Source organism: Lepus europaeus, chromosome 19, assembly GCF_033115175.1.
Source record: "Lepus europaeus isolate LE1 chromosome 19, mLepTim1.pri, whole genome shotgun sequence".
NCBI classification, from domain to species: Eukaryota; Metazoa; Chordata; class Mammalia; order Lagomorpha; family Leporidae; genus Lepus; species Lepus europaeus.
Genome location: NC_084845.1, coordinates 54,327,159 through 54,349,094, shown reverse-complemented (window position 1 = coordinate 54,349,094; position 21,936 = coordinate 54,327,159). Strand labels below are relative to the sequence as shown.

General features: G+C 57.3%; 1 protein-coding gene and 1 non-coding gene across 3 annotated transcripts; one reads left to right on the top strand and one right to left on the bottom strand.

The window, feature by feature from the left end:
* Positions 1–1,321: 1,321 nt before the first annotated feature.
* SLC12A4 (solute carrier family 12 member 4) lies at positions 1,322–21,842 on the top strand. 2 transcript variants are annotated; one of them, XM_062176276.1, is made up of 24 exons: positions 1,362–1,501; positions 6,209–6,303; positions 8,327–8,458; positions 11,787–11,933; positions 12,013–12,067; positions 13,435–13,565; positions 15,127–15,368; positions 15,510–15,724; positions 16,222–16,386; positions 16,468–16,566; positions 16,829–16,886; positions 17,214–17,388; positions 17,757–17,875; positions 18,174–18,272; positions 18,533–18,652; positions 18,881–18,985; positions 19,204–19,372; positions 19,623–19,818; positions 19,928–20,097; positions 20,182–20,313; positions 20,392–20,499; positions 20,693–20,877; positions 21,029–21,162; positions 21,304–21,841. In XM_062176276.1, exons 1-24 carry the CDS (start codon positions 1,387–1,389, stop codon positions 21,393–21,395), a joined length of 3,258 nt encoding a protein of 1,085 aa, XP_062032260.1. In that variant the 5' UTR covers positions 1,362–1,386; the 3' UTR covers positions 21,396–21,841. The 2 variants fall into 2 exon arrangements, with proteins under 2 accessions (XP_062032261.1, XP_062032260.1); XM_062176277.1 differs by lacking the exon at positions 6,209–6,303 and having other exon boundaries at positions 1,322–1,501; positions 21,304–21,842.
* Positions 9,130–9,258, bottom strand: LOC133748965 (small nucleolar RNA SNORA18). Its single transcript, XR_009864558.1, has one exon. It is a non-coding gene; the product is annotated as a small nucleolar RNA SNORA18 (small nucleolar RNA).
* Positions 21,843–21,936: the final 94 nt, after the last annotated feature.

Sequence of the window (21,936 nt, the reverse complement as noted above, 5' to 3'; positions counted from 1 at the left end):
CTGCTTTCGCGGGAGACCCAGACGAAGCTACTGGCTCCTGGCCGTTGAGGCCATCTGGGGGGTGAACCAGAGAACAGATGACCTCTCTCTGTCGCTCCCTGTCTCCATATAACTCTTTGAAATAACAAATACGTATTTTTTTTCTTAATATTCTTTAAAAAATATTTGATTTATTCCCGCCCTCGTGAAGTCCAGAGTCCAGTCAGTGGGCAGGACGAGACTCCCAGCAAGTTCGGTACTGAGAAGGGAGAGTGCCTCAGGGGCACCGGCCCAGGCCGCGGGAGAGGGCGAGGGCCGCAATGAGAAGCCCTGAGGGGGTGGCGGGCCCCCCAAGGAGGTTGGTCAGAGAGGGCTGACGCCCCGGGGCCCCCAAGTCTGAGGCGGCTGTCTGGGGATGCGCCGGGACAGCCGGCAGGGCAAGGGGGGAGCAGGTCTCGTGGGCCCAGACGGGAAGCGGCGGCTCCACCGCGAGCGCGGCGGGAGAGAGCGAGCGAGCGCGGCGTCCGGCCAACGGCTGCGGCCGGGGGCTGCCCAAGGTGGCGCGAGGCGAGGGGCGGCCGAGGGGGAGGGGCGGGGCGGGGCGGTCAGCTCGGGGGCCGTAAAAGGAGGTGGTCCTGGGGTTCTCTGATAGGGAGAAATAGTGGAGGGGAGGCCCGGAGAGATAACGATGCGCGAGGAAAGCCAGCGAGATAAGTTATCTGAAGCCCCGGCGTAGAAAGTGAAAGAAGAGCGCGGGGTAGAGGAATCCCCGGGAAGTCAGGCAGTGAAAGTTAAAGGTCGTGGCCAGAGCACCTCGTGTGCTGTCCCCAAGTGGGGCAGCAGCGCCCAGCCGCCTCCGGCGCGACAGGTGCGGCCCACGCGCCCTTCGCGCGGCGGACTCGTCCTCCCGGCACGCGGAGACGCGCGAGACCGAGATGACGGCAGCCGGGGAGGTGGCGTCAGGGTTGGCGGGAAGCCCTGGGCGGGACTGGGGTGGCCCCCGCGGTCCGGCCTCCTCCACCGGCCCCGGAGGGACAGAAACGCCCGTGGGCAGAGCCAGGGCAGCCCGCGCCCCGTCTCACCTCTTAGGCCCACGAGGTGGCAACGCGTCTCCCCCATTTTGCAACTACTTCACGTGGGGCCCAGAGAGGGCCAGCCCCTCACTCAGAGCCACACAGGAACCAAGCCCTCCCCCGGGGCCGGGAGCCTCTTACTCCCGCCCAGGGGTCTTCGCCGCACCAGGGCCCCCCCTCGGGGAGGAGCCGGCCCGCGCCCCTCCTGCTCCCCGCCCCCGAGGGGCGGCCCGGGGGGCGGGCGGAGGAAGTGAGCGCAGCGGGGAGGAATGCGGGCGGGCGGGGCGCGCCGGCCCCGGGCGGCGGGGACAGCGGCGGGCGGCGGGCGCGCGCGATGCCGCACTTCACCGTGGTGCCGGTCGACGGGCCGCGACGCGGCGACTATGACAACCTCGAGGGGCTCAGTTGGGTGGACTACGGGGAGCGCGCCGAGCGGGAGGACCCGGACGGTGAGGGCGCGTCCGGACGGGGGGCCTTGGCGGGCAGGGGGCCGGCGGCGCGGGGGCCCGCGCCCACACACATGCTCCGGGACTTCGCGCTTTCCGGACGCTTTCCGCACGTCGATGCGGGCTGAACTTCTCCCGGTCTGCGCCGCCGCCGCCAGCTCCCCCGCTCCGCGCGCGCAGACCCGATATTTTCGGCCCCAGGCACCGAGGCCGGGCCGCCCTCCTCACTCTGCTCCTCCCCTGCGGGCCACAGGCGGGGGCTGCAGACGTGGCCGCCCAGGAAGGCCAGCCAGCTGGGCCGCGAGGCCCTACCTCGCTCGGCTCGAGCCCCGTCACCTTCTGTGAACTGGCCCCCATCCTCTTGTCACCTCGGCTGCCCGTTTGGGATTCAGCGGCTCTGCCTCTGGGTCCTCCCCTCCAGCTCCCTCCACGGGCCTCCCTGAACTCTGACCTGGGAGAGATCAGGGATGTGGACTCCGGAGATATGTAGGACCGTGGGCATCTGGGGAGCACTCGTGCGGAGCCAGTCCTGTCTAGGCATTTTACGGGAATTGACTGGTTTAATCCTCCCAACCTCCCCGGTGGGATACGTATTGTGGCTCCCACTTAGGGAGGAGGGAACTGAGGTGTGGAGGTTATGTAACTTGTCCCCAGGGGATTCAAACCCGGACCTGAGATCTCAACGCCATAACTCTTCACCTAGGTGTTAGGGCTGGGCCTGGAGTTAGGCCCCTCTTTCCTTCCAGATGCCTGGTGTTCGCAGGCCCCTTTCGCCATCTCACCCCAGAAGGGATTGGGGAGTGCTCTCCTTCCCAGGGACATTTGTCTGTGTGGGGTGGCATATCCATATGCAGTTGTGCTTTGCATGTGCAAGTGTGTCGCTGGGTATCAGAGGGTCCGGACAGGTCAGGTCAGGACGTGCTCATGGTCACTGTTTCCTGCAGGGTCGTCAGTGATAAGGATGGTGATATGACATGCTTATGATGCCTTTGGCTAACCATGATAGAGACATGTAGCAAATGTGTTGTGGTTATGTGTCAGGTGATGTGCTCTTGCTATCCGATCTGTGTGTCATGGTGCTATGACTGAAGTGTGAGCCCTGTCTGATGTGTCTGTATCTATGATGTGAGTATGCACGTATGATGCTGTGTGTGGAGATGGCACAGGACAGTGGCGTAGGCTGCTGGATGTCATGGAAGTTTCACAGGCTTGACAGTTGTGTGAGTGCCCTCCTCCCCCATGCCCTTGTCTGCCCCTAGGCTTGTTCAAGTGGTCAAAGCAGGAGCCAGCATCCCTCCTGGCGTCATCCTGGGAGGCTCTCTCTCCCCATAGGCTGGGATGGGTTGCATCCCTAGGATCAGCCTGGAATAGTGGGCAGGCAGAGCTGAGCCAAGCCTCTGGCCCCGCCTTGGCCACTCACAGGGTGACTGGAAGGACCTGGAGCCACATTGCCTAAATCCATCCGGATCCCTTAGACCTGGCCAGTTCCTTCCTCCACCCCTTTTCCTCCTCCTCCACCTCCTCTTCCTCTTCCTCCTCTTCTCACTTTTCACTAGACCTTGGCTGAGTCTGCAGGATGGGGGACACCCTGCACCCTGGTGAGTGATTTTGATTCTTCTTGGTAGGGGCTGTTAAAGGTCAGAGGGCACAAAAAAGTCAGCCTTGGGTTCATGTCCTAGAGCTTCCAGCTCAAGGCCCACACCTCTGGTCTGGAGGGTCATAGATGGGCCTGTTCAGCTCTCTCATGCCTGTGGGAAGGGGGTGGGGAGGTCTTGGAGGGGACATCAGGCAAATGTCCATGTGCACAAGGATTGGGAGGGTCACCTGAATCCCCCCTGCAAAGGTAGGTTCATAGTTGCTAGTGGGAACACTTTTACCTCTGTACCTCACAGGCAGCCCCCACTTGCAGGCCATGTTCAGGTTCACTGAGGGTCCCAGGTGGTATGTGAGCCACTTTGGCTGGCAGGCATGCCCAGACCTGCACTGGAATTTTTGGAATAGCTGAGGCCTAGAAGGACAGCTCGAAGCTGAGGGCAGTACAGACATCCAGCCGCTTCTTAGACCTCCCCATATTCCCACAATCCTGTGGGAGCTGTCCCTAAACAAGGCTTTGGGGAACTCAACAAGGAATGCCTGCTGGGTGTCTGGCCACCAGATTGTCTCTTTTCTGATGCATCTGGGCAGTTGGGAGAGTGTACTGTTTCTACTTCATACAACAGGAAACCAAGATAGCACAGAGAGGGTAAGCAGGTTTCCCTGGACCAAGAAGGGCCAGGAATCCAAGCTAGGCTGCTATAATCTAAACATTTAGAGGGCACGCATATCCTAGACCTCTATGCTAAAGGATCATGCTGAAACCGAGGTATATTCTGGATGGACTGAGGTCTTGAGTAGGAATAGGGAACCTGTGGCTCAGCCCCCATCAGCCTCTGGTGGGCCCTAGGACCCAGGTCTGACCCCTCTCACTGGATGGCTTGCCTCAACCTCTCTGAGCTTGCTTCCTTGTCACCAAAAGGGGTTAGATGATGTCTATTGGGATGTTGCTTGAGAAGACCAGAAGCAACTTGTGGAATAGCTCTGAGCCACCTTAGAACAATGGCTGAAGGGACAAGGGGTCATCTAGATCTTGCAGGACTGTCTGTGCTCAGCTTTACATTTGGTGGATGCCAGTGCAGTGTCTCCAGAGAGACAAGGCAGCCTTGGTAGGGTAAGCTGCAGTGTGTGAGATGAAAATAATTTATAATTTATTCCCATCCTTCTACAAAAGGATCAGAAAAAATATATGCATTAAAAGCATTGTTGCTGACAGGATGACCAAAAACTATGCAGAGGGGAGGGGCAAAGATTCTGAGATGAGACAGATGGTGACTGCATCTAATGAATAAATTTAGCTCGGAGATTCCTGGCAGCCAAGGCAAAAGGAAAGTAGAAGAAGCTGTGTAGCTGCCGTTTTCTGACAAAACGAAGCGTGTGGTTTATTCAGGGGAGACACTTTTTTGTCCCAAAAACCCAAGAGTAATTTTCAGAGACTTCTCACTGAAAGATCATCACTGTAACGGACAGTGCTCCTAGGTTTTCAGATTTTCCTTGTAGCTTCCTTGTTCTGATCCTGAACACGCATGGAGGGCACTGCCAATGTGGTAGGGTGTCTGAGGAGCTGTATCATCCTGCTGGGCTTTTAATTTGCTTGGTGAGCTGACTTGATCCCTACCACTTTGGTTCACTTTGTCATTGGCCTTGACCTCAGGCAGTCAGTGAGTGTGGGACTGAGCAGGGCTCACTTAGCAAGTCCAGGATGCTGGATGAGGCAGATAAACCAATTTCACTTACTGTAGGAAGAACTGACTGTCCCAGAAATTGTCATGGGTAGTGCATTTACCTGTCAGTCTCCTTGGGTGATAAAGAAGCCATGATGAGCATCTGCTGACTGGTTGTTGGCTCAGAGAAAGTAATTTGAACCTCATGCTGATAGCAAGAGGATGTATCAGATGGAGGAGGAGGAGGATCGGCATTCTCAGCTGCAGGAGAAATGAAATGTGACCCATTCAAACAGAAAAGGTTGGCGGGCATGGCCAGCGCATGGCTCAATCACACCACTCCTCTGGATTGGTGATAACGCTCTGTTGCCACCTCCATCCTATGTCACCGTGCCAGCCCTTCTGCTGCCAACACTGCATGAACCAAGGCGTTCTCTCTGAACAAACACATCTGCTTTCCTTTTATTGTGAAGCCTTGAGCCACTGCTGCAGCTGCAGTGTGGGTCGCAGCAAGTAGGGCTCGGCGGCTTCTACCTGCTTTGTGGGAAACTGGGGATGTAACCCTTGGAGGTGCAGGAGGAGCAGAGTTGGCAGACAGAAGAGCGGGAATGATGTGAGACCGGAGAAGGCAGCGAAGCTCTGGAGGTTGAGGCAGGCATAACAAACAGGAGCATCTGGCTCCTTCCGGTGAGGTCTTCTCAGCTGGAGGCAGTCTCACCTGCCTCCAGTCGGATGGGGGGAGGAGACTGTAGCAGGCCTGCGCCTGATCTGGGGCAAGTAGCCAGGATCTGGGGACAAGGAGCTCAGTGCCCTGCTCCTGCCATCAGCCCCAGCTCCTGTTCTTCATCCCTACTCAATCCAACGCCTAAGAGCCAGGCTTTCACAGACAACCTTGGAAGGCCCCTGGCGCCCACTTTCCTGAGCGTTGTGCCGGGCTTGCCCCGCCTCCCAGGATGCCTTGGGCGGCCCTCCGGGACACACCCGCGTGGTGCATGATGGGGCAGCTAGCAGGCCATCTGCCGGCCATGGCGGCCGAAGGCGCGCTGTGTGGCTTCATCTATCTAGAGGGCAGTAGCTGTGCGGTCCCTCAGGACCCTGCGCTCTGGGCACACTGGATACTCAAGATAGACCCAGAAAGAGTCTGGCCGATCCGAGGGCGGGCGGGGCCTGGCCACGCCCCTCGCTGTGCGCGCGTGTTTGTGCTGCTGTGTCTTGGCTCCCACCTGTGCCCTGTGCTGCAGGGAAGGATGCTTCGGGTTCTGATTATTGGCTGCTGCCCTCTTATGTTTGCTCCTTGAAGGAGTTAGACAAGGTGTGGTGGGGAGAACTGGGACTCAGACTCCTAACACGGTGACTCCCAACGTGCGCTGCAGGAATGCTTTGGGGAGTGGTACAGACGGGGGGTTCAGGGAGCAGCCCCTAACCCAGATTCCGTCCCTCTCTCTCTCCACAGGACATGGCAACCACAGAGAGAGCAGCCCTTTTCTTTGCCCTTTGGAGGCTTCCAGAGGAAGTGACTACTATGACAGGAACCTGGCACTGTTTGAGGTAGCTGAGGGGCCACAGGGGTGGCAGGCAGGCAGCATGGTTCTGTCTCGCGTGTCTTGGCTTCTCCTACAGGCTCCTCTCGTCTGCTCGCTCCCTTGCAGCCTGGCTGTGGTATCTGTAGCCCTTTGAGCTGAAATGCTTTCCCAGGCACTGCTCACAACCCCACCCTCATTGCCACCTGCAGGACTCCTCACCTTTGTCTTCCTTGCACGAAGGCCACTACCCTTAGGGATTCCCTCCAGTTGTGCTCTCTCCTCTGCTCCTAGGACGCCTGCCTATGGTTCTGTCTCCCAGGGGCTTTGACCCCTGTTTGCGCTTCCCATCCATCCCCCGCACCCACCCAGTTCAGTTGCCTGGTCCTTTTTTTTTTTTTAAAGATTTATTTATTTATTTGAAAGTCAGAGTTACACAGAGAGAGAAGGAGAGAGAGAGAGAGAGGTGTTCCATCTGCTGGTTCACTCCTCAATTGGCCGCAATGGCCAAAGCTGTGCCGATCCAAAGCCAGGGGCCAGGAGCTTCCTCTGTGTCTCCCATGCGGGTTCAGGGGCCCAAGGACTTGGGCCGTCCTGCACTGCTTTCCCAGGCCACAGCAGAGAGCTGGATCGGCAGCAGAGCAGCTGGGACCAGTGCCCATGTGGGATGCGGCAGTGCAGGCGGTGGCTTTACCCGCTACACCACAGCGCTGGCCCTGATGCCTGGTCTTTCTACTGGATCTGTCCCCTCTCTTCATGTCTGCAGCCTCAGTGACCGCCTCTCTGGAAAGTGTCCCAGTTTTGTGCCCCTAAACTTGAATTGTACCTTTTCTAGATTCAAGCTGAGAAGTGAGATCTGGATTTAAGACATGGGTTAGACTCCTGAGCCACACATGCCCCATGGCTAAATAATCCCCTCAAAGGGCCTCTCTCTCTCTCTCTCTTTTTTTTTTTTTGACAGGCAGAGTTAGACAGTGAGAAGGAGAGAGACAGAGAGAAAGGTCTTCCTTTTTCCGTTGGTTCACCCCCCCCAAATGGCTACCACGTCCAGCACACTGCAGCCAGAGCGCTGCGCCGATCCGAAGCCCGGAGCCATGTGCTTCCTCCTGGTCTTCCATGAGGGTGCAGGGCCCAAGCACTTGGGCCATCCTCCACTGCCCTCCTGGGCCACAGCAGAGAGCTGGCCTGGAAGAGGAGCAACCGGGACAGAATCCGGTGCCCCAACCGGGTACTAGAACCCAGTGTGCTGGCGCTGCAGGTGGAGGATTAGCCTAGTGAGCCGTGGCGCCAGCCTAAAGGGCCTCTCTTTCCACTTCTCACTTCCAACTAACTTCTCCCTGTTTTTAGGATCAGAAAGGATCTAACGGACAGGGAAATATTAAATATGCCCAAGAGCCAGGTGAATGCGTGGCCCTGAGGACAGCCCAGGGGCAGGGGGAACCTAGACCCTCGTGGGGGTTGGAGAGCCTGAGCTAGGGGAGGCCTCCTGACCTGAGAGAGAGCAAGATCCTGAAGTGAAGACCTCGATCTGGCCCCACCTGAGGGTGTGCTGGGCTCAGGATCCCACCTCAGAGACTAAGGGAAGGTGATGTAGGAAGACGAGGGTTCGGGCAGACAAGAGACTTGTCCCAGACATCCTTCTTTTGCCTGCTTTGGTTCCCTGTGGTGATAAGGGTGGAGACCCAGCCATGGCTGGGAGATGGCCGAGCAGAGCAGCAGGATGAAGCACGCCGTTGGCTCGCCTGCCAGCTGTGCCCTGCCTGGTCCTCTCCTCTGAAGCAGGTAGTTTTCACAACCCGGCTGGCAGTCATTAAAGCCAAGGTGGGGCAGAGAAAAAGCAGCCCTGGGCTTGGCCTTGAGAACTAAGTGCTGGGGTGTGACGCCTACACCTGCCCAGTTGGCTGGCTTGGGCTTCCCCAGGCAAGAACTGGGATCAGGCCCAGGCCTGCCTCAGGGTTTGGCCTGGGACCAAGGGCCAGGCGGCTGGCTAAACACAGGTAGCCTGGCACCTCCTGGCCCGTTGCCACCCTGCCCCGTGGCTCTGTTTACAGGAAGAGCTGGACATCCGCCCAAAGGTGTCATCTCTTCTGGGCAAGCTCGTCAGCTACACCAACCTCACCCAGGGAGCCAAGGAACACGAGGAGGCTGAGAGCGGGGAAGGGACCCGCCGGAGAGCAGCCAAGGTGAGCTGGTTGGGGGCATAGAACACCATGGAATGGGCCAATCCCCCACCTCCGCTGCCACCCCCACAGTGGTGAACCCCTCAGAGTCAGCATGGAGTGCCTTGGGCTTAAGGAAGCTTTAGGGGCAGACTTAGGGAGGAGCTCTTCAGGGGGGCAGAGGGCCAGGAGCCCAGAAGTGACAATGAGAGTGACAGCGGCCTTTACTCGGCCTTCGCTGTGAGAGCACCTGCTAAGCGCTGGGCCTGGGTTCTGTTCTGCCAGCCCACCACAAACCTGTGAGGCAGGTGCTGTTAGCCCTACTTCTCAGTTGAGAAAGCACAGCATTTGAGGTATTAAGTAACTTGCCTGAGCTGAACCAGCTAGACAACATCAGTGCATAACGCTGGGAGGCAGACTTTTGGCTCTATTGTGAAATATGCTGGATCCTTGGCCTCCCATTGGGATGGATAAGGTTGTCCCTTGAGGGCTGTGCAACCTAGAGCAACTGATAAACCCTCCTCTGTTGGTCCAGGGCTCTGCTGGGAGCAAGATGTGTATGTGTGATTGCAGCCCTACACTGCATCATGAGGGCTCCCTCTCCCTCTGTCGGTCCCATTGCCTGGTCACCACCCAGGCCTCTGGCCCTTCATCCCTCCTCTCTTTGGGGGATGACATTTTTTTTTTTTTTTTTTAATTTGCGTGTAGTTCCTTCCCATAGACCTAAGACAGTCCTGGAAGTAAAGCAAAACCACAGAGTTACTCTCTGAGGCGTTTCCAGCCGTGAGTGGCTACAGGAAAACCCCATCGGGATAGATCTCAGCCTGGGGATGACTTTCACATCTTTGTTCAGCTCCTCTACATGGTGGGACTCAGATTTACCAAGGGCTGGGTATTTTCTTCTACAGTTTTAAGGGACAGTCCCCTCTACCTCCTGCCTCCCTGAGGTTTGAGAAGCACCTGTGTTTTAGAAGGAACTGGGTCCTGGCACTGGCTGTAGGATTCTTTTTGGAGATCAACACAGAGGGTGCTCCAGGTTGGGATAAACTGGGTCTCCAGCTGAGGCCTGCTCATAAGATTTGGGCCTTGCTGGGGTGTGCCTGAGAGAAGGAACCAAACGAAAGTGTAGCCCTCACCTTGCCTTTCTGGTAAGCAAACCACCCACTCTTCAGAGGGTGTAGCTGATATCCTGAGGTTGCACAGACCCAGCCCCCTACCCTATCCAGCTGATGGTGGTTTTGCTGGAATATTCTGGGCTGAAGGTAGCAGAGAACCTTGACTGTCTGGCCGTCCCTATCCAGCCTTGCAGCAGGGGTCTCAGCTTCAGAGAGTGTTGTCTGCAGTGCGCGGTACGCTCCTCGTGTAAGAGCCTCTTCCCTGTCCCTTTAAGCCAAGCCAGAGCGCTGGTGACTGGGAGTGAAAAGGCGCCGAGGAAGGGCCAGTGTGCATCTTAGCAGCAGGGTGGGGAGAAAGCCTAGATGGTGAGGGGCCGTGGGCCCTTGCCTAATAGGGAGCCTGAGAGGATGCTGGGGTCTAGCCTCTACCCAGTGCTCCTAGCTCTAGGGTAAGGATGTGAGAGGGTGGCCCAGGTTCAGTGGCTTTTCCATGGAGGAAGGAGGAGCCTAGAGAAGTCAACAGGGAGTCAAGGGGAAGCAGAGGAGCTGGGGTCCTCTCCTAGCGAGACTTTGAGCAGGGCCCTCAGAAAAGGAAGGCTTGAAGCATGAAGGGCGGGCCCCCAACAAGACCATGCCAGCAACCAAAGGCAGCTCTCTGCCGGCCGCTGCAGCTCTGGCCCGCTGACCTTCTGAGGCTGCCAGGGGTTATTTGGGGATGCAGCAAGCATTTCCGGCCCTGCCCTTTCCCACACTGCCCTTTTCTTGGAGTGACTCAGCCTAGGATGGGGGTGGGACAGGGAGTTCTTGCTGCCACTGTCCGGTGGGTAGTGCCCTCTGCGAAGGACTCGGACAAGGGCTGTCACCTGCAGTGCACTGTGCGGCATGTTTTGGGGAAGTGTTTGCTCATGGCCAGGCCCTCTGAGGTCTATTAGGCTGCACACACATCCTGCTCCGGGCCCAGACCCTTCAGAAGGTTCTCTCCCACCCCAGCTCCAGGGCAGCTCCAGTGGGAGCTCTCAGGACCCGATTGCCCTGGACCGCATTCTGGAGGGCTCAGTTGTTTAAAAAGATGCCAGCCCTACCTGTGTGCTCCCAGGCCTTGGCTGGTGGAGAAATCCTGCCTGAATCTGCACATTAGGCCTCCTCGCCTGTTGCACAACCTGAGGCTCTACTTTCTTTAGGATCCCCCTACAGATGTCCCAGGGGACTCCAAGGTGTCTCTCACTGGCATCAGAAACACTTTTTTTTTTTTTTAATTTATTTATTTACTTGAAAGTCAAAGTTACATAGAGAGAAGGAGAGGCAGAGAGATGTCTTCCATCTGCTGATTCACTTTCCAGTTGGCGGCAATGGCCAGGCCAGAGCTGTGCCGTTCCGAAGCCAGGAGCCAGGAGCTTCTTCCGGGTCTCTCACATGGGAGCAGGGGCCCAAGGACTTGGGCCATCTTCCACTGACTTCCCAGGCCATAGCAGAGAGTTGGATCAGAATTGGAGCAGCTGGGACTTGAACCGGCTCCCATATGGGATGCCAGCACTGCAGGTGGTGGCTTTACTCGCTACACCACAGCGCTGGCCCCAGGAACACCTTTACACCTTAGATCAGGTGCTAAGGGAATGCGAGAGGGAGAACCGGTTCTACCTAAGGCATCCCAGGGAATTCCCTAGAAGGGGTAGCAATTAAACCTCCTGAAGGCTTTGCTGAAGCACAAGGAGGCAGGGCCAGCCCTCCCAGATTCAGAGGCCCTGAGGGAGCCATGTGGTAAGAGGCTGGGGCTGACAAGGGAGGTAATGGGGTGTAACTGGTGGCCCAAGCCAAGGAGTCTGGGCCACTCACACTTTGGATTACCGGGCAATGCAGAGGGTTTTCAGTGTAGATGAGACTTGACATGGTTCCCAGAGACCTGTGCTGGCAGCAGAGTAGGCTGGAGCATGGAGAGATTGACAGACATAGGAGGGTACCAGCTAGGGGTCCCAGGCTCAAGGGATGAGGACTGGAACAAGGCAGGCTGAGCAGGACTCAGTGTCTACCTGGATTGGAGTTGGAGGGTGGAGAGGAGGACCAGGGATAACTTGCTAGGCTTGGACTTGAGTGACTTGGGGCCTGCTAGATGAGCAGAGAGGGGACGATCTTGAGACAAACCCCTTTTCAGAGTTTGACCAGATAAAAAGGGACAGAGGAGGTGGGTTAATCCAGATTGTTCTAATGCTCGGTATGCATCCCCCTACCTGCTCACACAGGCACCCAGCATGGGCACCCTCATGGGGGTGTACCTGCCCTGCCTGCAGAACATTTTTGGGGTCATCCTTTTCCTGCGGCTGACCTGGATGGTGGGCACGGCCGGTGTGCTGCAGGCCCTCCTCATCGTGCTCATCTGCTGCTGCTGCGTGAGTGTCCCGCGGGGGCATGGGTGGGCAGGGCATCCTGTGGCCACCCAGCTGCTCACCCAGGCCCTCCCCCTCGCAGACGCTGCTGACGGCCATCTCCATGAGTGCCATCGCCACCAATGGGGTGGTTCCAGGTGGGTGAGCACCATGCCAGGCCTGGGGGGGGGAATGGAACCCAGAACCCACCTTGACTTGCCTGTCCCTGCCCATTCAGTTCTCTGGTAGGGTCCTAGTCCCTGACTGCAGGACACTTGGACAGGGGCGTTTCTCTTTGTTAGTATAAAATTAACACACACACCCCACCCTACCCCTGCCGCAAAGGGGCCATGTGTGTTTACCATAAAAGGATTTCAAAGGACAAAACATGTAGAATGGAAAACTGAAAACACTTGTAATCCCACCATCCTGAGTTTACTACTGTTAGCCTTTTGGTATATGGTTATAGGGTTTTGTAAAATATTGACATAAATCTCTTTATGTTTAGTCATGTGTTGCTTCATGATGAGACATTTATTGTTAGGCATAGGCATGTGAACCTCAGTGTACTTACACAAACTAACATGGCTACAACATCACCACATGGTGCAATCTTACGGAACCACTGTTGTGTGTTTGGTCCATCATTGAACTAAATATTGTTATGCAGCACTTGAATGTATATATTTTTATATTTCCCAAAATGTGTGTGTAGACATGTGTACGTATATAATTTGTATGTGTGTGCTTCCCAAATGTTGTGAATGTTTTGTTTTAATAGGATTCTCCATGGTGGTATGTACACTGCCTAATGTGTGTGATTATTCCATCCGTGGGTTCTGCTTTCTCACTATTACAAACACTGTTGTCATGACCAGCTTTGAACATGGAACTCTGTCATGCCCTGGGCGTTCCCATAGGAGAGGGTCCTAGAGGTGGAATTACATCATGAAAGGGATTCACTTTTTTTGTTTAAGTTTCTTGATCCCCATCTCCAGATTTCCATGAAAGATATCTGCTCAGCATTAGGCACAGTCAGCACCACGGGCTCGTTGTCCTCCCCTTCTCCCTTGCCACCTGGGACTTGGTGCTCACTCTGTCAGTCCTCCCAGACTCTGCTAGAAGCACACAGTTGGGGCAGGAGGGTCAGCCATGGACACTCACCTGGTAACAAGCTGCGTGATAGGGGCAAGACACTGGGCAAGACACAGTCCCTGGACTGGCATGGAGGCACAAGCCTGGGACGAGGGGGAAATGTGTCAAGATAGGACATACCCAGACAGAGGCTGCGAAGCTTGAAGGACAGTGGGCCACTCAGCAGCTGCTGGGGACCTAGGGCTGCCCAGCCCATTAGTCATTTCCCTGGCCTGTACTGAGCACTAGTCAGATGGAAATTGGGTCCAACCCCAGCATTAACTGTGTGGCCTTGGGCAGGCTCCAGTCCTCTGGGTGGATGTGAGGGTTTGTCATGGGGGAACCCCCAGGAAGAACCAGCCTCATCCTGTGCACACTTTCTTTGCTGTAGCTGGCGGCTCCTATTTCATGATCTCCCGCTCACTGGGGCCGGAGTTTGGAGGTGCCGTAGGCCTGTGCTTCTACCTGGGAACGACATTTGCAGCGGCCATGTACATCCTGGGGGCCATCGAGATCCTGCTGGTGAGTCAGGCTAAGCCCTAGTCAACCTGAGTCATGTCCAGGTGGTCCCTCTGGACTCCACACAGAAGCCAGCTCTTCATGCTCCTCTCACCTCTGGCCAGGGTCTGGGTGTTAGGAAGTGGGAAACCTCCTCGAGGGAGAGCGGCCTTTGCTCAAACCAGTCTCCCATTCACCCCTGGGCCAGTTTGGACCAGCCAGGAAAGGAGCCTTCTTCCCCTTGGCCCTGGATATTTCATCTACCGGGCAGCGTTTCAGCCATGGCAGCCAGCCTGTGAACTGCTGGGTTTATTTAGCTCAGTGACAGGTCTTGGTGGATGTAGAGGCTTCTTGCCGGTCTGTGTGGGTTCTGGCCAGCTCTGTCTGTCCCAGGGCTCTGTGCTAGGGCCTCACAGAGCCAGCTCCGTATCCCTGTGAGGACCCTGACAGTGCTCTCCCCTACCTTGTAAACCCTGAGTCCCCTCTCAGACTCAGCTCCCACTCTCCCACTGAACTGCCCCCCCCCCCCCGCAGAAGAGGTGGAGGGGCTGTGGGGCGCACAGGGTGACAGGTGCCCGCTCTGGGGGATCCAGGGAGGAGGAGATATTTGGAGGGACCACCTGCCTTTCTCTTCCTCTGGGTCCTCTGCCTACAGTATGGTCACTGTGCCTGGCTCTGAGAATTTTTTTGTTTGTTTTCAAGCTCTCATATTCCTTCTACATTTGTTATTTGCAATTCTTCTGTAAGGAAAATTTGTCCCTTTCCCCATTTATTTATTTATTTATTTATTCAGCCATGTGAAGATATTTATTCTGTTCTTGATCATAATCCAATATTGTCCTTATTTATTTTGTTGCCTGGATTGTTCCACTTTGGCTGCTTAGCTATTCAGCTTGGTACCTCTGTCTAGATCTTTTTTTTTTTCCCTTGGTTTTTAAAAATGATATTTTTTAAAAAATTATTTGCTTATTTGAAAGGGAGAGTAACAGAGGGAGAGAGAAATTTTCCATTTGCTGGTTCACTCTCCAAATGCTTACAACAACCAGGGCCGGACCAGGCTGGAGCCATGAGCCTGGAACTCCATCTAGATCTCCCTCATGAGTCACAGGGGCCATCATCCACTGCCTTCCCAGGCTCATTAGCAGGAAGGTGGATGGGAAACAGAGCAGCTGGGACTGGAATCGGCATTCTGATATCGTGCTGTGGGGGTCCTAAGTGGCTGCTTAACCCCTTGTACCACACCCAAGCCCTAAAATTACAGTTTTACTAAGATACCATACAGCTCACTGCCCATGGAAAGTGTGCAATTTGTGGGTTTTAGTGTATTCACAGAGTTGTGTCACCATTACCCCCAATGGAAACACCGTTGGTAGTCAGTCTCCATCCTCCCAGCCCTAGGCAACCACTACTCTGCTGTCTGTATGGATCTGCCTCTTTTAGATGTTTCATATACACTGAATCATATGGTTTATAGTCTTCTGTGACCAGCTTCTTCTAGTTAGGTTTTTGAAAAGAAAACCAAAATGACAGGTTTCACTCTCCAAATGGGAAGGTTGAAGGTCCTCTGTCCATCTTTTTCTCTCAGACCTACATTGCCCCACCGGCCGCCATCTTTTACCCATCTGGCACTCAGGACACGTCGAATGCCACCCTGAACAATATGCGGGTGTATGGGACCGTTTTTCTGAGCTTCATGACCCTGGTGGTGTTTGTGGGTGTCAAGTATGTGAACAAATTTGCCTCGCTGTTCCTGGCCTGTGTGATCATCTCTATCCTCTCCATCTATGCTGGGGGCATCAAGTCGATGTTTGACCCTCCTGTGTTTCCGTAAGTAACTCGGGGATTTGTCCAGGCATTGACATTCTTCTCAGAAAGACAGCCTTTGGATGTCGTGGGTCCTGGGGACTGAAAGTTGGGAATAGGCTGAGGCCTCCAGCTGAGCAGTGAGGACTCTTCCATCCCCCACAGGGTTTGCATGCTGGGCAACAGAACTCTGTCCCGGGACCAGTTTGACATCTGTGCCAAGACGACCATGGTAGATAATGAGACCGTGGCCACTCGGTTATGGAGCTTCTTCTGCCACAGCCCCAACCTTACCACCGACTCCTGCGATCCCTACTTCCTCCTCAACAATGTGACTGAGATCCCTGGCATTCCCGGGGCAGCTGCTGGCGTGCTCCAGGGTGCGTCCTCCCTCCCGTGCGCAGGCTGAGCGGGAGAGCAGAGCACAGAGCTCTCCTTGTGTGGCCAGTTCAGCAATGGGGGGTCGGCCTGGCTGCCTCCCTGGCCCAGCAGTATCCTCTCAGCCTGGCTCCTGGCAGTCTGGTTTTGGGTGAGAAGAGCCTGTTTGGCCACTGTCTCAGTATAGCAGCAGCCCCCAGAAAGTTCTGGAAGTCCCTCTGCCACCAGCACCTGACACTGCCTGGGGATGCTCCCACAGGAACCCTAAAAGGCCGCTGAGAGGCAGGCAGTAGGGGGTCAAACTGATGGCAGTTCAGCCACCTTTGTCTTTCACACTTAGCCTGATGGTGCCTCCCCCATGACTGACACTGCAGCCCCTGGGCTGAGGCCGTCCAAGGAGTGCACAGAGTTTCCCAGGGGTCTGCAGCTCTGCCTGGGGCACTCAGACTGCTCCCGGGAGGTGGGCGAGGCTGTGGTGGTGATGCTTCCGCCCTTGCAGAAAACCTGTGGAGCGCCTACCTGGAGAAGGGCGAGGTGGTAGAGAAGCGGGGGCTGCCCTCCACAGACACCGTGGGCCTGAAGGAGAACCTGCCCCTGTACGTGGTGGCTGACATCGCCACATCCTTCACTGTGCTGGTTGGCATCTTCTTCCCTTCCGTAACAGGTGAGCCCCTCTTGCCCACCATCCTGTCCTGCCCCTCACCCCAGGGGGCCCCGGGAGAGACGCTCTGGCCCGGTTTTGCAGGCATCATGGCTGGCTCTAACCGCTCTGGGGACCTCCGTGATGCCCAGAAGTCCATCCCGGTGGGGACCATCCTGGCCATCGTTACAACCTCCCTTGTGTGTATCCTTTCCCGAGCCCAGGGGAGGTGGGGCCAGGGCCAGGTGGCACTTGCCTGTGTGGTCTCCAGCCAGCAGGCACAGACACGTGCAGGTGCAGGCACATTGCCTCTTTACACACGTGCACATGCCTGAGGACTCTCGCTGCATGCCGCGGAACCCTGGCTGTGTGCAGACTGAGCCAGGGTGAGGGGCATGATGGACCTGCACAGGGGGTAGCGGGGCGGCTGTGCCCAGGACTCCGGCTTTCCTTGACGCAGCTGCAGACTTCAGCAGTGTGGTTCTGTTCGGAGCCTGCATTGAGGGTGTGGTTCTCAGGGACAAGTGAGTGGGCTCAGCCTTTGCCCTCACACCAGCCCCTGCCCCACCCCCTCCCCACCCCGTGGTTCCACCCTTGTCCTCAGGCTGCTGGTCTATGGCATCAGGTAACTCAGCCCCCTCCGGGACTTTAGCTTCTGAAATGATGGTGAGCTCAGGATCAGGGTTGGACCAATGGAAGGATAGGGCTGGCAGACGAGCTTTCTCTGAGGGGCCAGAGGGCTGGTCCCTCACAGCCATCCTTCTGCCCTCTGGCATTCCTCCACGTGGGCAGCCCCAGCCAGGGTTGGGGGGCCCCTAGTGGGGAGCACAACCTGAGCCCGGCCCCTGCAGGTATGGTGACGGCGTCAGCAGGAACCTGGTGGTAGGCACGTTGGCCTGGCCTTCGCCCTGGGTCATCGTTGTTGGCTCCTTCTTCTCAACTTGTGGTGCTGGCCTGCAGAGCCTCACTGGAGCACCCCGCCTATTGCAGGCCATTGCCAAGGACAACATCATCCCCTTCCTCCGGGTGAGCCCTTCTGCACTTGAAGACCCCAGCCCCTCACATTGTCTGGGGAAAGAGAATCCAGATGCTGCACAGCTTGCCCACAGCAGCCCCAGGGCCAGGCATGCCATGGGGAGTGCCTGAGAGCTGCCCTGACCTTGGCTTTGCTGTTGTCAGAGCTGCCTGGACCTAAAATCCTTATGGCCTGTCTAAGGCTCATCCAAAGCAGAGAGGCCTGGAAAGGTGAACTCAGCAAATGTATAATCCCTGCAGGGTTAGGCATGAGTATGGCCTGGGCCTCAGAGGAGGGGCCTGGGGATACTGGAGGCCAGGCTGCGCCTTGAGGCCTCAGGGGTGGGATGGGGGTGATAGGAGCAGCTTCTTTCCTACAGGTATTTGGTCACGGGAAAGCAAATGGTGAGCCGACGTGGGCACTCCTCCTGACTGCACTGATCGCCGAGCTGGGCATCCTCATTGCCTCCCTCGACATGGTGGCCCCCATTCTATCCATGTGAGTGGGGTGCAGGGTAGGACAGGGGACTGGCCTTGAGAAAGACTTCCTGAAACCCAATAGCCCTCAGCCAGGGGCTCTAACACCTGCCACCAGACTCTAGTGTTGAGAGTGCCGGTGGGAGATGCGTCACCTTATTGCATCCTCCTGCTGATGACCCTTGATGGGAGTAGCCCTCTGAACCCACACAGGGCAGGCCGGTGACACGTCCCAGGTTCTGGTCCAGCCCCAGCCTGACACCAGGGACCTGGAGGTACCAAGGAGGCTGCATTGTGCCAACCAGTTGCCTGTGCTGCAGGTTCTTTCTGATGTGTTACCTGTTTGTGAACCTGGCCTGTGCTGTGCAGACGCTCCTTCGGACCCCCAACTGGCGGCCCCGGTTCAAGTACTATCACTGGTGAGAACCAGCTGGATGCCTAAGCTGATCCCCTGGTATGAGAGGCCTGGGGACAGGCGGAGCCCCATTCTGGATGAGTTTCTCGGGCAGCAGTTGCTCTCAGAGAAACATTGTAGGAAGCAGACGGTGGGGCTAGGGGACTTGACCTGTTTCTTCAACCTGGCATATGACCCAGGACCTGACGGGGACCCAGGGCATGGATGGGCTGTGGCCTGCAACCCTTCTCGTCTTGCCCTGATTCTACCCCTCCCCCGACCCAGGGCACTCTCCTTCCTGGGCATGAGCCTCTGTCTGGCCCTCATGTTTGTCTCCTCCTGGTACTACGCCCTGGTTGCCATGCTCATCGCAGGCATGATCTACAAGTACATTGAGTACCAAGGGTGAGTGAGGGGCTGCCGCCTGGGGCTTCTGTCAACAACCTGTGTGGCCTGCTCGAGCAAGTGGGGTGATCTGAGTATTGGGTTGCGGGGGAGCTGGGCCATCCTTCGCTAGCCACCAGGGGTGCTAGGACTTGGAGCCTGCCACTCGGGGCCCAGTCCCCCTCCATCCCACATTCACATGGAAATCCCTGAGTGGCACTGAGGCTCACCAGCTGGTGGCATCTGCAGGGCTGAGAAAGAGTGGGGTGACGGGATCCGAGGCCTGTCCCTGAGCGCTGCCCGCTATGCACTGCTGCGCCTGGAGGAGGGACCTCCTCACACCAAAAACTGGCGGTAAGTTCATGCTCAGACCAGCAAGGGCCACATTTAGGTTCTTTGGGGTGCTGGGTCGGGAGGTGCTGGCTCCTCCTCCCTAATCCAGGCTCCCCATCTTGGGATTTCTAGGGGTACCCTCTTGCTTCTGGGGGCCATGATCCAAGAAGGCAGGGAAAGGAGGGGCTCCCCGGAGAGGCCTGGCCCCGGCCTCAGGCTGTCTCCCTTCTGGCCCCCAGGCCTCAGCTCCTGGTGCTGCTCAAGCTGGATGAGGACCTGCACGTGAAGTACCCACGGCTCCTCACCTTTGCCTCCCAGCTGAAGGCTGGCAAGGGCCTGACAATCGTTGGCTCTGTCATCCAGGGCAGCTTCTTGGAGAGCTATGGCGAGGCCCAGGCTGCTGAGCAGGTACTTAGTGTCAGGGAGAAGGCAGGGCTGAGGCTGAGGGAGGGAGCTGATCCTGATCAGTCAGATGGGCAGCACTGTTGCCACCCAAGAGCTGGGACAAGGCAGGTGGAGCTGTGGCTTCTGGGTGGGCAGCTTGCCCCTGGACCCTGCCCTGTCCCCAAGTAGCTTCGCACCCAAGGGGCCTGAGAAGGGAGCCCGACACAGAGACGGCCAGTGGCCCTGCCTTCTGACACCGGTGTGTTCCCCACAGACAATCAAGAACATGATGGAGATTGAGAAGGTGAAGGGCTTCTGCCAGGTAGTGGTGGCCAGCAAGGTGCGTGAGGGGCTGGCCCACCTCATCCAGTCTTGTGGCTTGGGTGGCATGAGGCATAACTCCGTGGTGCTGGGCTGGCCCTATGGCTGGCGACAGAGTGAGGACCCACGGGCCTGGAAGACCTTCATTGGTAAGTGAGGGGCCTGCACCTGGGATGGGCCAGGTGGGCCAGTGGTCAAGTGAAGTGGTAGAGGCTGCAGGGCCCCCAGCTGGTAGTCAGCAATGCCCCTCCCCCCCAGACACCGTGCGCTGCACCACGGCTGCACACCTGGCCCTGCTCGTTCCCAAGAACATCGCCTTCTACCCCAGCAACCATGAACGCTACCTGGAGGGCCACATTGACGTGTGGTGGATTGTTCATGACGGCGGCATGCTCATGCTTTTGCCCTTCCTGCTGCGCCAGCACAAGGTGGGCCAGGGAGGTGGGCGCAGGTGAGAGGCTGGGCCTTGGAGTGTGGCTGTGACTGGGCCACTCACCTGTCCTCTGCCCCAGGTCTGGAGGAAGTGCCGGATGCGCATCTTCACAGTGGCCCAGATGGACGACAACAGCATCCAGATGAAGAAGGATCTGGCTGTCTTCCTGTATCACCTACGCCTGGAGGCAGAGGTGGAGGTGGTGGAAATGGTGAGCCACCTGGCCCCACCGGCCCTGTGGATACTGTGCTCTGTCCAGCCCGGTCCTCACAGCCTCCCTTCTCCCCAGCATAACAGCGACATCTCTGCCTACACCTACGAGCGCACGCTGATGATGGAGCAGCGGTCCCAGATGCTGCGGCAGATGAGGCTGACCAAGACGGAGCGGGAGCGAGAAGTCAGTGGCCTTGGTGAAGTCCGGGCGGGTGGCAGGGGCAGGCCCTTGGAGACTCCATCAGGTGGGGGCATCAGAACGACGGACCCCAGCCCCACCCAAACCAGTGCCCGTTTACCTGAGCCAAGGAGGTTGTGCTGGGCCAGGCAGGTACCCCATCTCCCTTGGCTCCAGGAGTCCCTCTGATTATCCCCAGGCCCAGCTGGTCAAGGACCGGCACTCGGCCTTGCGGCTGGAGAGCCTGTACTCGGATGAGGAGGATGAGCCAGCAGCAGGCGTTGACAAGATCCAGATGACATGGACCCGGGACAAGGACATGACTGAACCCTGGGACCCCAGCCACGCCCCTGACAACTTCCGGGAGCTCGTGCATATTAAGCCGTGAGTACAGTACAGATGGACTCAGCCTCCTAAGGGATCTGGAGGGTAGAAGTGGGGTGGGATGGGGCAGACAAGCCGAGCAGGTGGGTCAGGGGCTGGGCCTCTTTGCTGGGTGGTTCCTGGTGACTGTGATGAGCTGCATTACCTGCAGGGACCAGTCCAACGTGCGGCGCATGCACACTGCTGTGAAGCTCAATGAAGTCATCGTCACACGCTCCCATGACGCCCGCCTGGTCCTACTGAACATGCCCGGCCCACCCAAGAACAGCGAGGGTGATGAGAACTGTATCCCTTCGTGAGGCAGAAAGTGGGGGAGGTGCACAGGGCGAGAAGTCAAGCCAGGAGCTTCTCTGGTGGTGGGGAGGGCAGGCGGGGCCGGGTCGCCCCTTGGTCCTGGTGCTGCCTCCTTGACCTGATGTGCTGCAGACATGGAGTTCCTCGAGGTGCTGACTGAGGGCCTCGAGCGGGTGCTGTTGGTGCGAGGCGGCGGCCGTGAAGTCATCACCATCTACTCCTGAGCCCAGTGTAGTCTCGTGGCCTGGAGTGGGGGTGTCCAGGGAAACAGGCCCCCCAGCGCCTGCCTGCCAGTCCTGCTTTGTCCAGCCCCACCTTGGACCAGCTTTGCTAGGTCTCCTTGGAAACCGGGCCTGGTCATGGAGATGGATCCGAGGTCCTGTGGGACCCTGGGAGGCTTGGGGACTTTCCTCCCCAGCACCGCAGTAGAAGGCTGGTGGGGGCTGACGTGGGGTTTGAAGGCTCAGCCTCGCCTGGGAGCACTATTTATTGTATATTTATTGTTTGGATGTCACCATCAGAGAGGAGGGGGAGGGCAGCAAGGGATGGGGTCTAGCCCAGCTGCCTGCAGGAAGAACTGGCTCAAGCTACTTTGAGCAGGGACCCCCACCAAGCCGAGCCGAATGGAACTGGCCAAGCTGAGGCCTGACTTTTTTCAATAAAACATTGTGTACTTCTGAGCCTCCTGCTGCCCCGGCTCTGTTTCCCCTGGCACCAACTGAGGAAGGCGGAACCAAAGGCAGGCCGAGCCGGCTCCCTGGGGCT